Source organism: Amblyomma americanum, chromosome 10 (assembly GCF_052857255.1).
Source record: "Amblyomma americanum isolate KBUSLIRL-KWMA chromosome 10, ASM5285725v1, whole genome shotgun sequence".
Classification (NCBI taxonomy): domain Eukaryota; kingdom Metazoa; phylum Arthropoda; class Arachnida; order Ixodida; family Ixodidae; genus Amblyomma; species Amblyomma americanum.
Window position 1 is genome coordinate 33,842,871 of NC_135506.1, and position 22,596 is coordinate 33,865,466.

Below are 22,596 nucleotides of genomic sequence, written 5' to 3' on the forward strand. Positions count from 1 at the left end.
GTACCTTTACAGTTTGAGAAACAAGGCTCTTACCCAAATAATGAATTCAGCTATGTAATTTACATCCACTGTGACATCGACTATGTGGATGGTCGGCTAGAATTGCGAAAAACGCAAACTTACTGCACATATATATCAGATGATAGTGCTCTATATCCTGCAGGGTCGACACTGCTTTACTTTGTGTATTCCTCTCAGAGAAGCATAGCTCTAAGCATACAAAAAGACGATGGGTTTCTTCCTAAGTATCTTCCACAGGACTTTCATTTCAGGAATTTCATGAAGACACCAATTACATGAATTAATTTGGCCGTATTTCTCTTTTGGTAAATACTTAACTATAGAAAGGCCGCCGCTCAGCTGCTGGCCCAAATGACTCGTGTTCGATCCTAGTTGCGGCGGTCGCATTTCGGTGAAGGTAAAATTCTAGAGGCCCACGTACTGTGCGATTTCAGTGCACGTTAAAGAACCCCAAGTGGTTGCAATTATCTGGAACCTCCTATTATGGCGCCCCTTATGGTCTGCGTTGCATTGGGACGATAAACCCAATTAAAATCAAAAGATTAATTCCCGAAATTAAGGGTTTAGTGATGTGAAATCCAATAAATATATATAGAGAAATTTGAACCACTCTCTATTTTTCTTTTTATTCGTCTAGAACAGGATCTCATAAATGCAACAAATAAAGATACAAAGTTTTAAACCACTGAAGGAAATAAAATGATGCAAATAAATACACAAACGCTTAGGTGAAACAATGTGAAAAACGACATAAGCACTCTCAGAAATACGACGTCGCTCCCACTGCATACATATACGCACGAAAAAAAAAACTAGAAACAAAATTGACACACTGAACCACAGATGAGCATAACAAACGAAGACTTAAACTTCAGATGCTTGCTCCAAGAACTTCACCGGAGACCATTTCCTGTGTCTGACTAAGCGCATTCCTTCGCTCTACGTAAAGACATAAAGCAGCTCCTACCAATGATGGCACGTTCAAAACACCCCAGTCAATGTAAAGCCTTTCCCAGTTCACACTCATGAATTTAATTCCACAGTGCACTCATTTCCAGCAGACCCTCTGTGCATGAGCGAGCATGCACGATGTCCAAGGAAAGCGTTTAAATATATTCGGTACCTTGACTGCAGTGTTTTTATAGCTGTTATGACATTGGGTAAACACAGCAGTAGGTAGAGCACCCACAATTATCCAAGTTTGTTTTCGCCCTCGGACGAAACACCTCACCGCTCGCCTCGCTCACTGCAAACTGAACCAGAGAGCTGCGTTGGCTGCGTCCGCCTTTCGCCACCGCTGTTAACCAGGTTGCGCCACTCGCGTGCTCCAAACTGCAGCGCACGGAGCCTACGCATATCTAGTGCATACTGTGCAGATAGCTTCCAACCTCATCATAGCTTGGCCCCACTATATTTCTCACCAATCATTACCCTGCATCTATGACCCTATTTATGCCATTGCCACGTGTTGAATATCACCAAACAAATTTTGTACTCTTGCCCTGCTAGATTGTTTTGCCCAATTAAGTTGTTTCATCCAAATTGGCAAGCATTTAGAAAACATTCCTGTAATAGCCAACTTGCTCATGTTCTTCACAGCATGCACCTTGACTGCAATATTCCCCGGCGTCCATGCTATTGTATGTTTTATTGGTTCTTCTGCGCTTTGTATGGCTCGGTCCCCAGAGCGGAGTATGCGAAGCGCTCTGTGACATATTCTGCCTAACATGAAGTTTCGACATGCCGTTTGAGAGTCGGTTAGTATTGTTAGTATTGTTGTGACAAATGCCCATGGTGCCATGAAACACCCACGCTCTATCACATAACGTGGGCCTGCCAGAAAATAGAGGTGGCACCAAAAATACCAAGCCCGAGTGCGGAGCAATGGGAAGGAATGCTCTCCAGCGACCGTCAGGACGTCCAACTTGGTCTGATCCGGCGAGCACAGCTGGCAGCGGCATCCAGCGGAGTCCTGGACTAGGGGCAGACGACCATTGCTAAGAAGACGGACGACACACCTGACTCCGCCTAATTGCTCACCTACTCTCTAGAGCTCAATAAACGTTTTCCTTCCTTCCTTCCTTCCTTCCTTCCTTCCTTCCTTCCTTCCTTCCTTCCTTCCTTCCTTCCTTCCTCGGTGTTTTTTTTTCCTTGGCCTTGAAAAAGCACGTGATTTGCTTATTTATGTATGGCTTTTTTTGTCATGCTTTAACTTGTACCCAATAGCACTAAACTGGATCCAAGCTTAAACAACCAGCCGTCGGCAGATTTCCCTTGCCAATTCTTAAGCATCCTGCCTTTTCCTGCAATCTCGGACGTCCCCTAAGGCATTTCCCTTGGGCCTCAGCTTCTTATTACCTACAATATGACTTTCCATTCAGTGTTTTGTTACATGCCTTCACTGATGGCTATACGGGGTCCGCCATCTTGCAATAAATACCCGTGTTTCAGTTCTCCAAAACAACGTTTTGCATGCTCTAGAATGGCCTGTCTGCTAATGTTACTAAGAATGCACTAATATTTTTTTATTGTCAGCATAATTACAATTTACCTACTTATAAGGTCTTACCGAGAAAGGTATATTCACTGTATACTGGTTCAAACACTCAGCTATTCACATGACTCGCAATTGTAGCGAACGCTGTGTTCGTGGCAAGGTACGTCCCCATGTGGAAAGGGCGTCACCCTCCTCGGCATATCTTGCATAAAACCAGTGCTGAATAAACGCTTTGCCCACTTTGGCCAGCAAGTGACACATGATGTGTCATTGACTGATCCGCGCGATACATGGTGTCAGAAGTGGTTAGCACGGCAATGCACTGCGTGCAAGACGCATGAAGACCAAGGATCGTGTAGAGCGAAATGGATTTCCTCAAGCCACCGGATCCACTTTGTACAACAGCCGCCGCGGTGGCTGAGTGGTTATGGCGCTCGGCTGCTGGCCCGAAAGACGCGGGTTCGATCCCGGCCGCGGCGGTCGAATTTCGATGGAGGCGAAATTCTAGAGGCCCGTGTGCTGTGCGATGTCAGTGCACGTTACAGAACCCTAGGTGGTCGAAATTTCCGGAGCCCTCCACTACTGCATTCCTCATAGCCTGAGTCGCTTTAGGACGTTAAACCCCCATAAACCATAACCACTTTGTACAACAGGCGACCTGCGAAAGAACTGGCAGCTCTGCAAGCAAAGGTTTGAAATCTTCTTGAGTGCTTCAGAGGTTGCTGAAAAGCCTCGACCTGAGTCTAAGAAAACAGCGCTGCTTTTAAGTGTCGCCGGTGCAGAGGCTATTGAGGTCTTCAACACCTTCACGTTTGCAGAAGGCGAGAAGAATGACAACTATGCCATGGTGGTGAAAAAATTTGATAAGTATTGAATTGCACAGACCAATGAGCTGCACGAGCGATACATATTCAGGAGAAGAACCCAAGCTGCTGGCGAACCAGTAGAGCATTTCCTGCGAGACCTCAAAAATGAAGCACCTGCTTGCAAATTTGGCGCTCTCACAAAATCCATGTTAGGGACCAAATTGTATTCGGGATACACGACGACAAGGTGCGTGAAAAGCTCCTCGCAGACAACTTGACTTTGCAGAAAGCAGAGCAAGCCTGTAAAGCAGCTGAAGCATCAGCAACTCAACAGCAAATATAGAGCCAAGAACACCAAGTGCATCCCATCGGCAAGGCTAGCGCAAGCAGCAAAGTCCGAAACAACATATACGTTTGTGTGCCCAAAGTGCGGCGGAACACACGCCCTAAGAAGCTGCCCAGCATTTGGCCGAACATGCCGGATATGTCGGCGAAAAAACCACTTCGCCAGGTGTTGTAAAGCGACGGCACTATAGTTGGCGAGTTAGAAAGCGGCGAAGACGATTTCGAGGTACTCGACGTATCCGCAAGAAATGTGTCAAGCAAGCATGACTGGATGGTGCAAGTCCAAATCAAGAACTTGGCAGTTCATTTAAAAGTTGACACCGGATCGCAAGCAAATTTGCTGCCTTATGGAATATGCAGCAAAATGAACCCACAGCCACCCCTAGCTGTACCCTAGCAGTGCGATTTTACGCTCCTACGGCGGAGACGTAATCAAACACATTGGCATCATGCGTGCCAAAGTCGTTCTAAACGATTGCGTCGCCATGCTGAGCTTCTTCGTGGCACGAGAGGGTCGCCATGCCATCCTAGGTCTTGAGCCGAGTGAACACCTGGGACTGCACGATTTCACGCGTGAACAGCGCGTCGCGGAACAGATCTGAAGAAGTGGTCGCCAACTTTCGTCACCTATTCACTGGCACACCGGCTGCGTAAAACGCGTCTACCACATGGTGCTTCGCAAGGACGCCGTGCCAATGGTTCAGAGACCACGCCGAGTACCCCTGGCCTTAGAGGAGCCACTTCGAGACGAGTTGCACGCATGGAGCAAGCCGGAATAATTGCGAAAGTCACCGAGCCCACACAGTCCCCTGTACACTATAACAAGGTGAGTCCCCTTGTTATCGTACGAAAGAAGGACGGGAAAGAGAGTATGCATGGACCCCAGGAAGATAAATGAGTGCCTCAAGCGCGAGCACTACGCAATGCCGAGGCGGGAGGACATAGAGGCCGAGCTGGCCGGTGCAAAGGTATTCACTCGCCTAGACGCAAACGTAGGATTTCACCAAATTCCCTTAGATGAGGAAACTTAATTCTAGGACATGCACTTTCGCAACGCCCTTCGGCCGTTATCGGTTTTTGCGACTGCCCTTTGGAATATCATCAGCGTCTGAAGTATTTCAGCAAACACTAAGTGAAATTTTTGACGCGTTTCCTAGCGTTAGGGTGTATGTCGATGACATGCTCATGTGGGGCAAATCCCAGCAAGAGCATGACAAACGTCAGAACAGTGCTAGAAGAGGCAGAACGTGCGGGGCTAACGTTCAATCCAGCAAAGTGTGCATTTGGCGTTCGACAAATTGAATTCCTCGGTGACGTGATAAACGAAGAAGGAATCCATCCAAGCTCGTCCCTTGTGGAGTTCATAGTGCACATGTCCCCATCGAGTGATAAACTAGCCGTTCAACGCATGCTGGGTGTCGTGAACGATTTCGGAAAGTTTCTGCTGGCGCTCGCTGCACGCAGAGCTGATAGCGATACAGATTACGATACAGCAATGTAGCATAGCCTCACCTCATAATCCTTATACGCCCCACCCACAACCTAGGATATTTACACCATAACATGTACTTAGCATCGCCGTCTTCCAAGTTACTTGCGTTCAGATCCCCTGTGTGGCATCACCTTGGGTGTTCTAATGGCACATGGCACAAACCTAACTTAACTAAAATCCTAGAATAAGTGCAGAAACTGCAGGTTTTTTTAACTATTTACCATCACATAACCAACTAATCTATTCTGACTCATGGTTCCTTCTGCACTAGCCGCTCAAGTACTGTTGTGCCTCAGTTAGCTCATGCCACTGCATTTCAAGATTGATTTTTGTTTTGTCACTAAAGACTGGAATAGCCTTCTACCTCACAAGGCTTACTAACCTGTTGTTCTTTGAGCTGGTTACTGCAGAAATCCATGCAGTAAATGGCGATGTCCATTCACTGATTATAGTGATTCCTCCAAGGCAGAGAATATTTGTAATAAGGGAGTAATAATACTCATTAACCTCCACCCAAGTGCAGCCATAAAGCCACAAAGAAGAGCTACAAAGCTTTCTTTTGGGGCCGTATGGCTGTGCTTGGATGCTAATGGTTGATTACATATTAGTAAATTACAAACTCATCAAGTTCCTACTTGGCACGTCATGTCAAAGCTCACCACTCAAGTATTGTCATTTAGTGCTAAGTATAATAAATATTAAAATAAATCGTTCTGATGAATTGCTTAGTCGCTTGCTCAGGAATTGCCAAACCAATACAATGCTCTCTTATGCATAAAAACTTTCCTCACAATCTATTTCAAGTAATGCTGGGGCAGATTCGCACAATAGTTTGTCAGACGGTATACAGTTGCATTTACGCTAACTTGCACACTGTGCACAAGCTAGGTCTAGCCAGCTGAACTCATGCACTGAAAAGCTATATAAACAAGCATTATCGTGCATATCTGTCAGATTTTCCTTGGTGCTTCTCTCTTATCGTCTCTTCAGCTAAGCAACACACCGCCTTCATAACGTGACTCATCATAACATGGCTCAGGGAGAATTTGCTACGAATGCATGTTTATGCATGGGACTTTTATATATATTCAGGATAGTGTTAACAGGGCCGTTGGTTCATATTAAACACAAAAGCTGTGAACTTCAAGTTGCAGCAAAGAGACACCAGTGAAGACAAAAACCATCACTGCTTTTCTTTTTCAGCATTTTTCAGCCTAGCTTCAATTGGTCTTTTCCAAACTTCTCATGCCTATCGATTTCTCGGTCGATTTCTTTCCTTGAAAACCAGACTGGCAGTGAAGTAGGAATATTTTGCTGAAGATGTTGATAGTCAGCAACTAATAGCACACTCTAAAACTCAACACGCATTGAGTGATATAAACATCAGTTAACAGTTAGCAATGCTCACTTTTGTTGGCTAGATTGGGAACTGCTTACCTTTACAATCAGTCAGTCTACATTTTATTAATGAGTGAAAATAACTCTTAAACATTGCTTTAAAGTTGCATCAGAGAACATACGCATATATGCCTGTCACGTACTTAAATGGCTTAATTTTTATTTCATTTTATTGGGTGACATCATATCTCTCATAATGGAAATCCAATTTTACAAATTCTGCTTGAGATGTTGGTGTTTGGTCGAGATAATAAGATTATATGGTCATCGTATCCTCTTTCCCTGATTATATAAAGTATTCTTTCCCAGCCTAAGCCAGGAGCCATGGCAATGTAAACCCACCAAATTGGTTCTTGCATTTCCTCTACCTGTAATCCAGTTTACAGGCTCCCACATTTCATTATGTTTATAGTAATGAGAAAGACATGTGTAGACTTTTATGCAAGACAAAGGCACCCACTTTGTTTTGCATTCACAGCGACATTTGAGAATGCTTTGGAGTTGCGCAGAGTATATGCCAGCTTATTTTGCACATGGCAACAATGACATGGCCTTCAGCAGAACTTCCCGTACTTGTTTCCAACGCTGTAGTCTGGCTTGTGCAACGGCAATATGAGCTCATGAAGGAATGCTAAAGGCCTACCTGATGGCCCGCCATCACCGTGCAGAACAAAGCCTTGCGCTATAACCAAGTGATGCATGTCTAAGCCCTTTTGCAGCCACACAGTGCTATTTCTATTTTGGCTTTAATAATGAACTGAAAAACACAACAAAATATAAGTGACTATTGTTGCATTGTCACTGTTCTGTGAAATGCAGAACTGCTTTAATTACAACTGATTTTACCTGTTCCAACTGTTTTACCTGTTGACAGCAGTGTGCTAAAATGTGAATTTTAACACACACACACACGCGCACGCGCATGCACACACACACACACACACACACACACAGGCGCACACGCACACCTTATATATTGGATAGATAAGCATGTCTTTTGCATTAACAGTCAGCTGACTGTAGCTGGAGGAGGTTGTTTACATATTAAATTGTCCACTACTGTGCAAATGCTTAGGTAAGGCTGCAATTTTTCTCTGTCAGCAATGCAAAAAAACACTGCAGTGTGCAGTTTTGAATAACTGACTAAAAATTTTAAGTACGTACGTAACCTTAACTATTTGAAAAATGTGATTATCCCGGCTATAATTACGGACTGTTGTTAGCATGCAGCCTGTACTAGGCCTGACCCGATCGAGAATTCGCAATAAGAATCGCGTCGTTGTTCTGGAATCGTGAGTGCAGTGTAACCAGAGATGGGCATCCTCACGAGGGCGAGCCCTCATGAGGGCGTCCCCACCCTCACCTCATGAGGATTTCACTCTGTGAGTTGAGGGGGACGGAGGATGGACGCAAGAATCGTGAGGATGAGGTGAGGGAGGAAAAGCATGGTGAGGTGAGGGAGGGATGAAAGACATGATGAGGCGAGGGTGAGGGAGGGCAAGATGCACAGTCTGAGGGCGAGGGTGGTGGCCTGAGCCGTACTCCCAGTTAATATTTTTGTCTGTGCAGCCCGTTGTGGATTCCCGTTCTAAAGCGCTAGTTATTAGGGAGAAGGTTCCCGGGGAAGACGTAGTTTCCGCAGTCTGGAGGTACACGAGGCGGACACGAAAGGCGGGGAGCCGCACGATATCTCCATCGCCGCGATGCAATACACCATATATATATATAAGGTGTAGTTGTTTGAGTCTCCCGAAATATCTGTTGAAGTCTCCCACAATTACAATGCGGTTACTTTTCTTAGAGGCCAAATTTCTAGAACCGATTCGAGTTTTTCAAGAAAAACTGAAATAGCAGAACCAGGAAGGCGGTAGACCACTCCAACAATTATACCACACTCAATTTTTATAAACAGCGCTTCAATTGTATCGTCGCTGATAGTAAGAATGGGCAGGACTTCAAAAGATATATTATCTTTTTACAAAGAAGACAACACCACCCCCACGTGCACGGGAAACCCATGATAGAGAGGAAAGTTTGTAGCCAGGTACAAAAAGGTGATTCTTTCTCCTTAAGCCACGTTTCACTGATAGCGATAATGTCATATCGAAAAGTGTGCCGCGAGAGATAAGCAATAATCAAGTTTAGATTTTTTCTGATACTGCGCACATTGCTGTGGAATACCGATAACACATGTTGTTTCGTTAACTGATCTATTTCGTTCGGCCTGAAAACCATGAAGAAACAAGCACAAAAAGAAAAAATGAACAATGACTAACACTACTCGACACCAGCCAGGTCATTCTCGCTATAGATTCTTAACACTGTAGAGGTTTCTGTCTTTCTCATCAGAATCTTTCCCTGCGACACCCAGACAAATTTCCATTTTTTCTGCAGACGCAGTTTACGGGCTTTGCTCAGCAACATCTTCTCGACGCAGAGATGCTCATTGATGTAAAGCGGCTCCCTCTTTTCAAAGCCAAGAATACCAGTGTCAAGCCTCCTTCTTTTGGCCGCAGAGAAGAAATTATCCCGCACAGCACGAGAGGAAAAGCGCACCACAACATTTGGCGTACCATTGTCCTTCGAACGGACACGGTGTACAACGTCTATGGCATCGTCTGAGACATCGACTCCCACAGAGGCAGCTATTTTACCAAGGGCCATGCGCAAATCTTCTTTAACCACTGGAATGCCTTTAATCTCGATGTTCTGACTCCTGCCGTATTGTTTTAGCTCAATAATCTCCCTCCTAGCCTCCACGAGCTCTTTCTGCATCTGCTGTATTTCCTGCTGGCGTTGAATATTCTGGAACTTCACCTCCGCCACCTCACGCCTGAACTCGTCGACATCCTTTTTAAACGCTTCAAAACTTTAATTCATGAAACCAATAGCCTCTCGTATGCCCTCAAGTTCAGAATGGATCTCAGTATTAGATGTGCGCATGGCTGTAATTTCAGTCTTTACTTCAGCCGTGAACACATCCATTTTTGCCAGCACCTCGGTTAACACTTTGACAATTTCTTTGATGCTATTCGGCTGTTTTTCGCCGATTGCTGCGAGTACGTCACCGAGAGTACCAGAGCTTCCCATAACTCAAGGGGCAGTGATCGTGAACGTGTCCAGAACGTTTATGACGTTTCGCCCAAGAACAGTGACAAAAGCAGCACTCGTGGCAGCAACAGCGAGGACTTAGTGTAGCATTTCTACCAAAGGCATCGAAATTACCACCGACCTGCAAAGATAGGTGAGCGTGTTTACGGGCTGTCTGTACGCTGCCGCCGCCGCTGCCAAAGTGACTGCAATGCAAATGGATTCCGCTCCCTTGATGAAGCTGATAGGCCAGGAGTGAGTCTCCAGCCGGCGAAAACAGGTGGCAGCAGATGACGATCCAGTTGATGCTTGAAAAATAGGGTCTTCTCGAAGCTTGGAAAAGCAATGAAGACGCGTATGCGTCCAGGGTATGGTTCCAAAACACAGGCAGTGCTCGTGTCCACAGCGCCTGCAAAGATAGGCGTGCGTGTTTACGGGCTGTCTGTACGCCGCCGCTGCCAAAGCGACTGCAATGCAAATGGATTCCGCTCCCTTGATGAAGCTGATAGGCCAGGAGTAAGTTTCCAGCCGGCGAAAACAGACGGCAGCAGATGACGATCCAGTTGATGCTTGAAAAATAGGGTCAAGGGTGTGACATTCCCGTAGAGCCAATGGGGACGATTTTGAAATGCGACGGTGGCGGTGCCTGGGAGTTGGCGGTAAAGGCATAAATTGCTCAAAACTTTTTGAAACAAGCTCAGCCAAGCCAATCCAGAAAAATCCAATATGGCGGCGTTTGTTTACCCGGCTGGTTGCGGGCGGTTGCTCGCGCGTTCGTGGTGCTGGCTGCCGCTAGCTCGATGCAAGCTTCGTAAATACTGGTGACTTGCTGCTCCCGCGCTGCATTCCCGCTTGATTTCCTAAGTACTTACGACATCTGCTTACCCGCTTTTGCATTTCGATGTGTCTGTTGAGGCAGCACGGTGCATGGTGGCGAGCGGCGCGGCCAGCGCGGCTGATTAGCAGCTGCTTAGGGCGCTCGCTCGAGTACCAAAAACGTAAATAGTTTTCTCCAAAGAACAGTTTATTAAAGGAAACATCAGTAGTGACAATCGATGTACAAAAGTGATTTTAGGCATCTTGGGCATTGCAATATCAGTGACAATCGTTCTAAAAATCAAAATTAATAAATTCCATTATGGAAACCTAGAACACATGAGCGAGTGCACAGAGAATATATACAGGGTACAAAGAGGTAAGGTACTATCAAGGTAGGTCCGGTACATATAAGCATGTGCTACATTCATGTAGCATATGCTTTTGTGCAGGTTCAGATGAACAGCAGTGAAGTACAACATCCGAGATGTATTGAAATGTATCTGTCTGTGGCTATGCATACACACATACAGAGAAGGGCAGCGAAAAGTTTCAGCCTTTCACTCGTTGCATCAGACTAAGGACAACATAATATGCTGCAGTGCTATAACTTAGTAAACAGATGCCATGAAAAGAACTTAGGTAACCTTGGGCACGTTTAGCTCTTGGCAGATGAGTTACAGGCTTGCATGCTTTAGGACACAGCTCGTCTGCCATGCCCTATTTTGGTTTCTTTGTTTTGTAGATACCAAGGGGAGGAAGATGCAACCAGGGCAGGCCGAGAATTGTGTGGAGAAGCGACTTTATGAAAATTCTCTGAACAGTTGTGGCCGTGGCTGGTGACGAACAGTAATTGGAGGTCATTAATTCAGCTTGCGATGACACATTGGGGTGTAACAAAATATGCGTGCGTATAAATAACTCATCTGAGAAATGAAAACGCACAGGGTTCGTAACAGGCCAGTAATGTTTCTCTATGTGGCGTTATACTGCATCTACCACAATGTCCAGTTATTATATTACTGAATGGTAAATTGCAAGTGGTCCGTGTACTGTACAGTATCTGCAAACGCTTATGGACGCCACACAGTTCAGCGTAATGCGCCGGCCGCTGCTATTGTGCCCCTCATGACCCATGTGTTGCTCCAAAAGGTGAAACCCCCAAACGCTACAACTTCCAGAAGGAAAAAAAAAGCAACTACAAATAGCACCGCAGCATATTTCGAGCACGCTTGTATTGGACACCAGCAAACATGTCAAACATTTTTCATCTTATGCGTACACCCCTCTTAAATGTTACAGAGCCGAGCACCTGAGCCAGTCCGCGTTTGCTGCCTGTGGGTTCTGCTCTCTGTTTCATACATCAGGTGCAATGCTGTCAAAGCTAGTGCTCTTGTTTGCGCTGCCTGCATCCATGACCAAAAAGTAGTGCGTTCCTTGTGGTGAGCGAAACATGGTGAATGCTTTGCCTACAGGCTTACTACATGACGCATTTGTCATGAGCTTGATTAAATGCACTGTTATTGCTGACGACACGCTGTTGCTTTGTCAGTCCTCAGACCACTCGGCCACAAAACAAGCACGGAATAACATACCTCCCTTCATTTTTTCTTGCTGATTACTTTCGTACATTTCACTGTGTTGTACCTTATGTATGAAATGAACTGTAGCTATCACCAATTTTCCCAGCAGCATAACAGAGGGCAAGCCATGACCAGAGGTTGCCAAGTTATATACCACAAGAACTCCTGGGTTCCGCAGAGCACTTTTTGGTTTTTGCGAGCACCTGAATCGATGTATGCTTCAACATTATGGTGTGCTTCACAAATTTACTTTTTGCACAAATGGCACTGTTACTGATCATAAGAACTATGGTTAGCATACAGCCAGTCATTAACTGAATTCTGGCATTCCTTGAAGGGCACTGAGCCTGTATACTTGTCACGCAGGAAGAAAGAGAAGCCAAAACAAAACGGTTTCCCTAGCACCTCTTGTAAGTTGTTAGCATTCAGCAATATTAATTTGAGAACCAATGGTCATAGCAATGCTCATACTAACAAGGCACACAAGGCTTCTAGAAGGCAAACTTGTACTTTGTAAAAGAAGTAACGCAGCAGGAGCAAAAGCAGTCAGTACAGTATATGTGCAATCGGAGCAGAATTACGGATAAACAGGTACATAAATACTTATATACATAAAAAATAAATAGTACAACAAAAAGTTAAAGAGAGAGCACATGTGTAGTAAGTAGGCAGCATTAAAAATCCAAATACAATAATATCCTAACACAGTGCCTCATGAATTTAGCCGGCTAATTTGCGCCTCTTTCTGGCGGGAGCACTCTGTTTTGTTTTTGACGTCATGCTCCTGTTTAAAAAGGAAAGGTGCCAATGCAGCCTTGTGCGGCAGAATAATTTAAGGAATTTAATTTTGCAGCCTAATGAACAGAAAACAGCTTGCTGGTTAGGCATCCTCTCAAGAAGATTCCTGGACACATTGGACAAATGAGCACAGCAAGAGATTTCTTTTCTGAAGGCCGAATCCAATTTCTTTATATAATTTAGACATGCCTCAGAAGTTGCGGCAATTGACTGGAAAAGGTGCTCGGGAACACCATTCTCCTTGAGTAGTGCAAAGAATTGGTGTCGTCCATGGAGAGAGCCACCGTCTGCTGCAAGGAGTGTTCCCTCACATGTGCATTCTGTGGTTCTCTGGTCAAGAAAGCTCTTCACAAGAGTGCCAGCAACATGGTACACAACATTTTCGTATACTATGTCAGGGGCATCTTGTGAAGACGCCTGCAAGTCAGATGAACCTGAGCCTTGCTGCCTGCTGTGGCTTGTGCTTGGAGTGCTGCTTGGTGACAATACTGCAGAAACACTCTCCAAGTTGGTGAGGAACGCATGTGTTGTCACTTCGCAGTTTCCTTGCGAAAGTTTGAAAAGTTGGCCAATCCAAATATGTTTTACAGCAGCCACGAATTGGTACACATTAGGTGTCTCATTGCAGCCATGTTTTTGACGAACTATTGCAAAAAAATTTTCCAACGGATCCTGCTGCAACCGACGAGTGAAAAGATGAGTGTAATCGAAATCTGCCTTTAGATCTGTCCACAGCAGAAGTAAGGCTTTGATTGTAATCTGCCAACCTTTGATGGTGTGTGGTTGCTTGTCCAGAGGACCACCAAAATGCCATTGGGCGATCCAATCTATGCACGACTCAAGGAAGACATGATGTTCCGAGCCTTCTGTCATTGCGTACCGCAACTTGTCGTCCTGCTTTTTCAGGGCCGAACTGTTCAGGCAGTCAAAAAGCTTATCCATCCTTTCCGTGAACTCTGCTGTAAATTTTGCATCAACAGGAAGCTCTTGAATGGCAATGAGAGTGAGGAGTGCCACAGATACGGATTCGCTGAACACTTGTGTGGCGTACTTCACTCTCATGTCAGCAAAGGGCATCCTGTAGATGTGTTGCTCTTTTAGTTTTTTTGCCAATCTGCTTTTGAGATGCTCAACTGGTGTTTTGGAGGCCCGATCAATGTGACGAGTTTTTTTGTAAAGGGTTTCGATGTGTGTCCAGTCAACAACCTCAGAGCCAATGGTGAGCTTATGTCGTCGCAAATTATTTCTTGTGCATTTGATTAGGTGTGGGGTGTCAAACATGAAGTATATTTTGCGGTTGTTGACAACAAAATATGGTTCATGGATAGAATGGATGAGCATTCTTGACAGACTCACATTGTTCGACCCTTGATCACAAATGACCGCTTTCACCAGAAGACCTTTGGTTTGAAGCTGCTGAATTAAATCTAATAGCAGCTTGCGCATTGCAAGAACTGAAGTTGCATTGTGGGACGCTGCAAAGGCTACTGGCTGCATCCAACTTCTTGATATGCCAGACACCGCCATAACAAGGGCTATGTTTGCCACACGAGAAGTCCTAGTATTCCCATCATCTGTGAAGCCAATTACAATATCTTTTGATTGATCATACATCAAATTTTTTTTCAAGGATATTTCATCGAATAAAAGACAGCATGCTTTGTCTTGTAGTGGCCAATCTTTTGTAATTGATTCTATTGCATCCATGGCACCTGGAATGATACCAGGTGTCATTGGGATGTCTGCCAGCCAGCGCCTTAGCGTCCTCACATGTGGCAAATGGAGCTTTTCTCTGAGGAAGCGATAAGCTTTTGGAGAGTGAAAGAACAAATTGAGAGCGAATTGTTTAATTTGTTTTGACCAGTGCTTTTTGGATTTCGGAAATGAGCAGAGCCTGATTTGAGCTTTAACCAATTCAAAAAGGTCTTGTGGCAAATGCGGTTCAAGCTTGTTGAGAGCCTCCTGCTGCGTTACTCGCCTTGTGTCGTGCCTTTTCCTAATCCGACTCAGTGCCTTTCGGTACCTGTCGCTTCGAGAATGCAACTTCTCGAAGCGCTTTTTGGTGCGAGGGGTGTACACAACTGCGCCCTTCCTCCGCCGACTCTTGGGCGTTCCTGATGCTGGTGTCATCACTGGCTGTCTGACACTCTCTTTGGCACCGCTGAGGCCACTAGGACCAGCTTCAGCTGCAAAAAATATATAAAAAAAGCATATTTATGTTTGCCTCAGAGCGAGACCTACATCTACATCCCTCACAAAATCAAGATTAGGGTGCAGTCACAGGGCTACAGGTTGCCAAACTTGCAGGGCAATGTTTTTGTGTGAAATGATGAATACAGTCGTGCCCCGTTAATATGATCCTCGCTGATAGGGACAGTTTTTTCTGGCGACCAACTTTACGCCTCGCTTAAATGGAAACTAGTTGCTCGTAATACAGACAGGGTAATAGTTAATGGATCTCATTGTTATCCATGTGTTTTGCCTGCTTAATATTCAGAGCAATTTTTCATGACAAGCTTGAGTTAAGCAAATGGAAAAAACCAGAAATATTTATGTGCAGTAAAGCGATACCTACACGCTGTTACGGGCCTGCCGATACCCATCATGAATATATCAAGGTTACCGATGCATACTTTTTCATTGAAGTGGAAGGTTGTAGTTTGCAATAAATTCTAATGTTTTCTTGAGTACTTACCATAATCAGGTGAGTCCCATGATGCTGATGCAATCACTCTGATGGGTGTGCTTTGGGCAGCACCTGTCAAATAAATAAACACACTGTGGGAGGCTTCAACCAAGTATTTTAATTCTCAGGTGCACATTTTTAGCCTGGCTACGCAGCGTGTATGTGAATGGTAAGCAACAGGCTAGTGAAGCAATTTTAAGAACAAGTACCTGAGAAGGCTATCCAATGTTTTCATTGAGCTGAATGAAAAATTACCTGTAAATATAATTCTGTACAGATAACACAGGGGTCCACCACGTAAACAATGCATTCATACATATGCACACAGAAAAATATATGAAATACTAGTTGGTGAGCATAAAGTTAACACTTGTTTCTTCTCTTCTGAAACAAATGTCTGGCATCCGAAGTAGTGGTACAGTAAGATGTGCCGACGTGCACCTAATTATTGCACACCACGACATAATTGCACACTGCTGCTATTGCAGAGGGTTAATTTATTACGTGCAAATCTGCAGCAATAGTGCTGCAGTCTATTGTTGAATTTTCATAGATTATCACTGCACTATTAGTGCATTGCACCTACCTTCTTCGTCAGCTGGGGGAGGGGGCGTAGTCTGCACATCAGTGAGCTGCGGGGCACGTGAAGAGTGTGGGTCGTCTGCAATTAAACGACCGCTTAGACACTCCCAATCTAAAGAAATCAGCCAGCAAAGTAATTACATATGTTTATTTTTTTGTGCTATGACAGAGCCCTCAGCATAAGTAATACTGCATTACAGGGTTAGCCTGAACCAAATGAAAAGTTCTTCATTTCAAGCTGTAATGTAAAACAGATCCTGACTTAGTGCACCTACCTGTGTCATGGACAGCAGAATCTGCACCAGCAATTGTGCCTAGCCCAAGTGTTGATGGCAACGGCAAGTAGTCTGAAATATAGGTACCACTTAGTTACTCCCAAGGAAAACAAACCAACTGGTGTAGTGAGACATTAGGAATGTTTTCCTATGCAAGATTGCAGGAAGACTTACCGTGACCAAGCATGACTTCCACTGGTGCAGCAGTGGACTGTAGTGGTGAAGCGGATTCAATGCCTATGCGAACAAGGAAAAAAAGATAGCCAATCAAGCTCTGCATAGCAGCACCTTCTGCTCAGTGCACAGTATGGCCTTGATGTTCTATTTGGAACGGTTTCTCTTGCTGGGAGTTAGTGTGATCTTAAATTGGGCTTAAATCGTTTTTGTGAGTTTGTAGGCAGTTACGATTAAAAAGGAAAAATTTGTGCGATCAATATACCGCGACATACAAAATAGCACAGCAGCACACAGGAAGAAGAATGAAAACACACAAACGAACACTTTACTGTGAACCACGAGGCCATAAATTCACTTGATGTGCATTGTAGGAAATACAAATCAAACTGCAAACCTATCTATGAAGCGTGCAATGTCACCACTATTAATGCTTGCAAACTTATTCCCGAAATCATTCAGGAAGAAATCAGATAGCCTAAGTGACATGTGCATCGCTAAATATCCTGGCGGGTTGCTCCTCAAAGAACCATTTTTACCTTAGAAACCGGTAAAATGTTTACCCTCCATGCTTGCACAATATGCGGCCACTTCATGTATAATTACCGCCTCGTGTGTCACAATAAGCTGCTGGCAGTTTGTGCGTGTGTGTGTTCTTTCTTGACCCTGTGTGCTATTTTGGAGTGAATTCGCGCAGTCTGCCCTCTATTCACCGCAGCGAACAGTAAGTAATAATGACAAGAATACTAAACATAGAGTTGTAAAAATTATTTTCCTCACTGCTGCTGGAGTGCACTATCCAGCATCTGATTGTTAATATGGTTAAGAGAAATTTAAGCTACAACATGGTACACAACTGCAGTCTGATGCAACTGAAACAATGGCCACATGACATTGAAGCAGGAAAGTTTTGTGCCCGGGAAGTGATGTTTGCAGTTAGCCTCTATGAATGCAATTGTTCCCTTTGGTCTTACATTTACAGGATGGGTTTTTCTGAAAATAGTGCCCTCACCTTGTGCCGCACCTCCTTCATAGAAATCTGCAACAAAAAAGCCACAGGATACACTGAGGGATCAAGCTTGGGAAGAATTTACTGGGAGAGGAATTTTGCTTACCCGGGTGCACCAAGGCTCTCAGACGAGGCTCATGCACCTTCACGGAAGGGACTGCTTCATGCGTGAGCCTTGTGCAGGCATCACTAGTGAAGCAATCCCTCGTGAAGTGCTTTGAGCAGAGCCTGTATGTTTTGTAGACCTTTTCCCTTGGTGTCTCCAGGAGTTCAAGCCTATTGGCATATTTCAGCCAAATGGAGAATCTGAAAAACAGCCAAATAACATGATTTCATACATTTTAAAGGTTTGCATACCTCACTTCAGGAATGCTTATTAGCATCTCCTTACACAGCAAAGGGGTACGAACATTATATAACATATATGCGTGAAAACAACTGTGGCAGGATGCAAGCAAAATAAGACAGCAGTTTGTAACAATGTGCCACAGCCTGCTAGTCTATTGCTATGCTGGCCAATCGAAACGATGAATGAAATCACCTTTTTAATGTCTGGCTATGATCGACAAGCCAGAACCTTTAAAATTCTTGAGCTTATGTTTTCTTTTGTGATCTGCTTTTGGTTTAGGCAACAATAACTAGTTCTTTGTTCCAACTGCTTTTTGGGTGCGGCATAATTTTGTGCAGCAGATAGAAATGGGGACAGAGCTTCACTGCAGACTTAAGCTCTATCTGATCATAGCAATTATTCCACTCACACTTTTCTCTAGGTAACTGCATACTAACCACCACCCATGATTCGTTCTTTTCTAATTCCTCCATTAAACACAAGTGCCAATGTAGCTATGCTATGGCAGACAGCTGCTTGCCCACAAATTTGAAGTCTGGATTAAGAACAGCAGGTAAATGAACCAGTAGGCACAGTTTTTCATCTTTTGCTTTCACTGTGATCAAATGGGAAGTGTGAAAGGGATGTGAGCAGAACATCAACAGGAAACACTGCTCTTTCAAGAAACTGAAGGTGCAGGCAAATAGCATGGGTCCAGAAGAAGGGGAAAAAAGTGCTTAAGCAAGGGAAATGTCCCAAAAAAGACACAGACAAGAAGAAAGCGACCTTCGCCTTCCCCTCACCCACCCGCCGGAAACGAGCGTTTCCGGCGTACTAGGCGAAACTATTTGCGAGCTTCCCAAAAGCTGTCAAGGACAAGGCGCGAGATAAGAGACATATGTGAGGAGATGGGAATAATGCGGAGAGTTCAGAGCCCTCCAAGGTCAGTCGTGCGCCCCGCGAGCGAGCAGCGTAGAGGACAGCCGGGGTGGAGTGTGGAGCGAAATTTACAATGCTGGAGCGGCAGCACTACGGTAGGCAATAGTTTCGAGAAACGCTTCCACGGAGTACATGGGTGGTTGAGCGCGGATATCGCGAGGAACAGCTCCGGTAAAAGTAAGAAAAACAAGACCGGCGGACTTTCTATATGCGGCTCACGGCGTGCAATGGACTTTCAGCGCGGTGTCCAACACTAGTGGTGTTAGTCTGAACAGCTCGATAATTTATGTGACGTGCATCACTGCTGCAGAAACCATGCACGAACACGCAAGAAATAATATTCAAGCGCGCTGAACTCCGTAAAGAAACAGCCAAACTGAGCATTACAATTACTCCGCTGACGACGCTATAGGCACAGAAGTTAGAATATTCATATTTAAAATACACTCTGAGGGCACCGGAATCTGCGGGGAATAAGCTTTTAAAGGCAGCGAGAAAAGTCAGTGAGTCAGACACACACACACACACATGCGAACAAGCAAGCAAGGTAACTAACGGTCCCACGCTTACGAGAGGCAACGGCTGTTGGGCCATCTCAAACTGCAGCACCTTCCCTTAATTTTGCTTTAATGTCCTTAAACGTACTTATCAAACTCATCTCGCAAAACCAAAGCCACTGCAGTAAACAGCGCCAGGTAAAACTAGTTCTATTCCGTCGGCAATTTCAAATGGTAACGACCAAGGGCGGTCAAAACAAAGGCACAACGGTCGCCAACGGCTATGCAAAGAGGGATACGATAGTCAGTGAATTCATAAATACCTGTGGTCAGAAGGTAATCTGAAGAGATGTTCTCCACTCTTGCCGGATGTGCTGCACCACTTCGCGCAACAATACATATGCGACATGACGCTGAGGACGGTAATCACGCTGGTCCAGTGCGCACGTCGCGTCGGCAGTCGCTCGCGTAGTTTCGCTATGCTTGCGCCGGTCGCTGTCGTCTGCTGCCACTGCGCTGCAGCGTTGCCCGCGGCGGCACTGGCGGCGCAGACGCGTTGTGTCATTTTCGCAATTTATTTCTTTGATATACTATTTTTAATGCTTACGACTGGTTATATTTTCATTCATAAGCATGTTTGTGTTGTCTACTATGGTCGAGAAATTTTACTTTTTATTAGGCTTGACTCCAGCCGCGTTTGCTGCCAGATACCAGGATCGCTGCAATCGTTCCGACCGTGGCGACACTTACGGCGCGGAATGAAGCCGCGTATGCATCCCGGGTATGGTTCCAAAACACAGGCAGTGCTCGTGTCCACAGCGCCTGCAAAGATAGGCGAGCGTGTTTGCGGGCTGTCTGTACGCCGCCGCTGCCAAAGTGACTGCAATGCAAATGGATTCCGCTCCCTTGATGAAGCTGATAGGCCACGAGTGAGCCTCCAGCCGGCGAAAACAGATGGCAGCAGATGACGATCCAGTTAATGCTTGAAAAATAGGGTCTTCTCGAAGCTTGGAAAAGCAATGAAGACGCGTATGCGTCCAGGGTATGGTTCCAAAACACAGGCAGTGCTCGTGTCCACAGCGCGTGCAAAGATAGGCGAGCGTGTTTGCGGGCTGTCTGTACGCCGCCGCTGCCAAAGTGACTGCAATGCAAATGGATTTCGCTCCCTTGATGAAGCTGATAGGCCAGGAGTGAGTCTCCAGCCGGCGAAAACAGGTGGCAGCAGATGACGATCCAGTTGATGCTTGAAAAATAGGGTCTTCTCGAAGCTTGGAAAAGCAATGATGCCGCGTATGCGTCCCGGGTATGGTTCCAAAACACAGGCAGTGCTCGTGTCCACAGCGCCTGCCAAGATAGGCGAGCGTGTTTGCGGGCTGTCTGTACGCCGCCGCTGCCAAAGTGACTGCAATGCAAATGGATTCCGCTCCCTTGATGAAGCTGATAGGCCAGGAGTGAGTTTCCAGCCGGCGAAAACAGATGGCAGCAGATGACTATCCAGTTGATGCTTGAAAAATAGGGTCTTCTCGAAGCTTGGAAAAGCAATGAAGCCGCGTATGCGTCCCGGGTATGGTTCCAAAACACAGGCAGTGCTCGTGTCCACAGCGCCTGCAAAGATAGGCGAGCGTGTTTACGGGCTGTCTGTACGCCGCCGCTGCCAAAGTGACTGCAATGCAAATGGATTCCGCTACCTTGATGAAGCTGATAGGCCAGGAGTGAGTCTCCAGCCGGCGAAAACAGATGGCAGCAGATGCCGATCCAGTTGATGCTTGAAAAATATTGTCTTCTCGAAGCTTGGAAAAGCAATGAAGCCGCGTATGCGTCCCGGGTATGGTTCCAAAACACAGGCAGTGCTCGTGTCCACAGCGCCTGCAAAGATAGGCGAGCGTGTTTGCGGGCTGTCTGTACGCCGCCGCTGCCAAAGTGACTGCAATGCAAATGGATTCCGCTCCCTTGATGAAGCTGATAGGCCAGGAGTGAGTCTCCAGCCGGCAAAAACAGATGGCAGCAGATGACGATCCAGTTGATGCTTGAAAAATAGGTTCTTCTCGAAGCTTGGAAAAGCAATGAAGCCGCGCATGCGTCCCGGGTATGGTTCCAAAACACAGGCAGTGCTCGTGTCCACAGCGCCTGCAAAGATAGGCGAGCGTGTTTGCGGGCTGTCTGTACGCCGCCGCTGCCAAAGTGACTGCAATGCAAATGGATTCCGCTCCCTTGATGAAGCTGATAGGCCACGAGTGAGTCTCCAGCCGGCGAAAACAGGTGGCAGCAGATGACGATCCAGTTGATGCTTGAAAAATAGGGTCTTCTCGAAGCTTGGAAAAGCAATGATGCCGCGTATGCGTCCCGGGTATGGTTCCAAAACACAGGCAGTGCTCGTGTCCACAGCGCCTGCGAAGATAGGCGAGCGTGTTTGCGGGCTGTCTGTACGCCTCCGCTGCCAAAGTGACTGCAATGCAAATGGATTCCGCTCCCTTGATGAAGCTGATAGGCCACGAGTGAGTCTCCAGCCGGCGAAAACAGGTGGCAGCAGATGACGATCCAGTTGATGCTTGAAAAATAGGGTCTTCTCGAAGCTTGGAAAAGCAATGATGCCGCGTATGCGTCCCGGGTATGGTTCCAAAACACAGGCAGTGCTCGTGTCCACAGCGCGTGCAAAGATAGGCGAGCGTGTTTGCGGGCTGTCTGTACGCCGCCGCTGCCAAAGTGACTGCAATGCAAATGGATTTCGCTCCCTTGATGAAGCTGATAGGCCAGGAGTGAGTCTCCAGCCGGCGAAAACAGGTGGCAGCAGATGACGATCCAGTTGATGCTTGAAAAATAGGGTCTTCTCGAAGCTTGGAAAAGCAATGATGCCGCGTATGCGTCCCGGGTATGGTTCCAAAACACAGGCAGTGCTCGTGTCCACAGCGCCTGCCAAGATAGGCGAGCGTGTTTGCGGGCTGTCTGTACGCCGCCGCTGCCAAAGTGACTGCAATGCAAATGGATTCCGCTCCCTTGATGAAGCTGATAGGCCAGGAGTGAGTCTCCAGCCGGCGAAAACAGGTGGCAGCAGATGACGATCCAGTTGATGCTTGAAAAATAGGGTCTTCTCGAAGCTTGGAAAAGCAATGATGCCGCGTATGCGTCCCGGGTATGGTTCCAAAACACAGGCAGTGCTCGAGTCCACAGCGCCTGCAAAGATAGGCGAGCGTGTTTACGGGCTGTCTGTACGCCTCCGCTGCGAAAGTGACTGCAATGCAAATGGATTCCGCTCCCTCGAT

At 46.0% G+C, this 22,596-nt stretch overlaps 1 protein-coding gene across 2 annotated transcripts; it reads right to left on the reverse strand.

Moving 5' to 3' along the window:
• Positions 1-10,652: 10,652 nt before the first annotated feature.
• LOC144107890 (uncharacterized) lies at positions 10,653-20,074 on the reverse strand. 2 transcript variants are annotated; one of them, XM_077641112.1, is made up of 8 exons: positions 19,660-20,074; positions 17,679-17,878; positions 17,576-17,602; positions 16,564-16,626; positions 16,390-16,461; positions 16,119-16,193; positions 15,542-15,604; positions 10,653-15,032 (listed from the first exon to the last, which is right to left on the reverse strand). In XM_077641112.1, the coding sequence occupies exons 1-8, from the start codon at positions 19,899-19,901 to the stop codon at positions 12,769-12,771; spliced, it is 3,006 nt and encodes a 1,001-aa protein (XP_077497238.1). In that variant the 5' UTR covers positions 19,902-20,074; the 3' UTR covers positions 10,653-12,768. The 2 variants fall into 2 exon arrangements, with proteins under 2 accessions (XP_077497238.1, XP_077497239.1); XM_077641113.1 differs by having other exon boundaries at positions 14,947-15,032; positions 15,542-15,624.
• Positions 20,075-22,596: the final 2,522 nt, after the last annotated feature.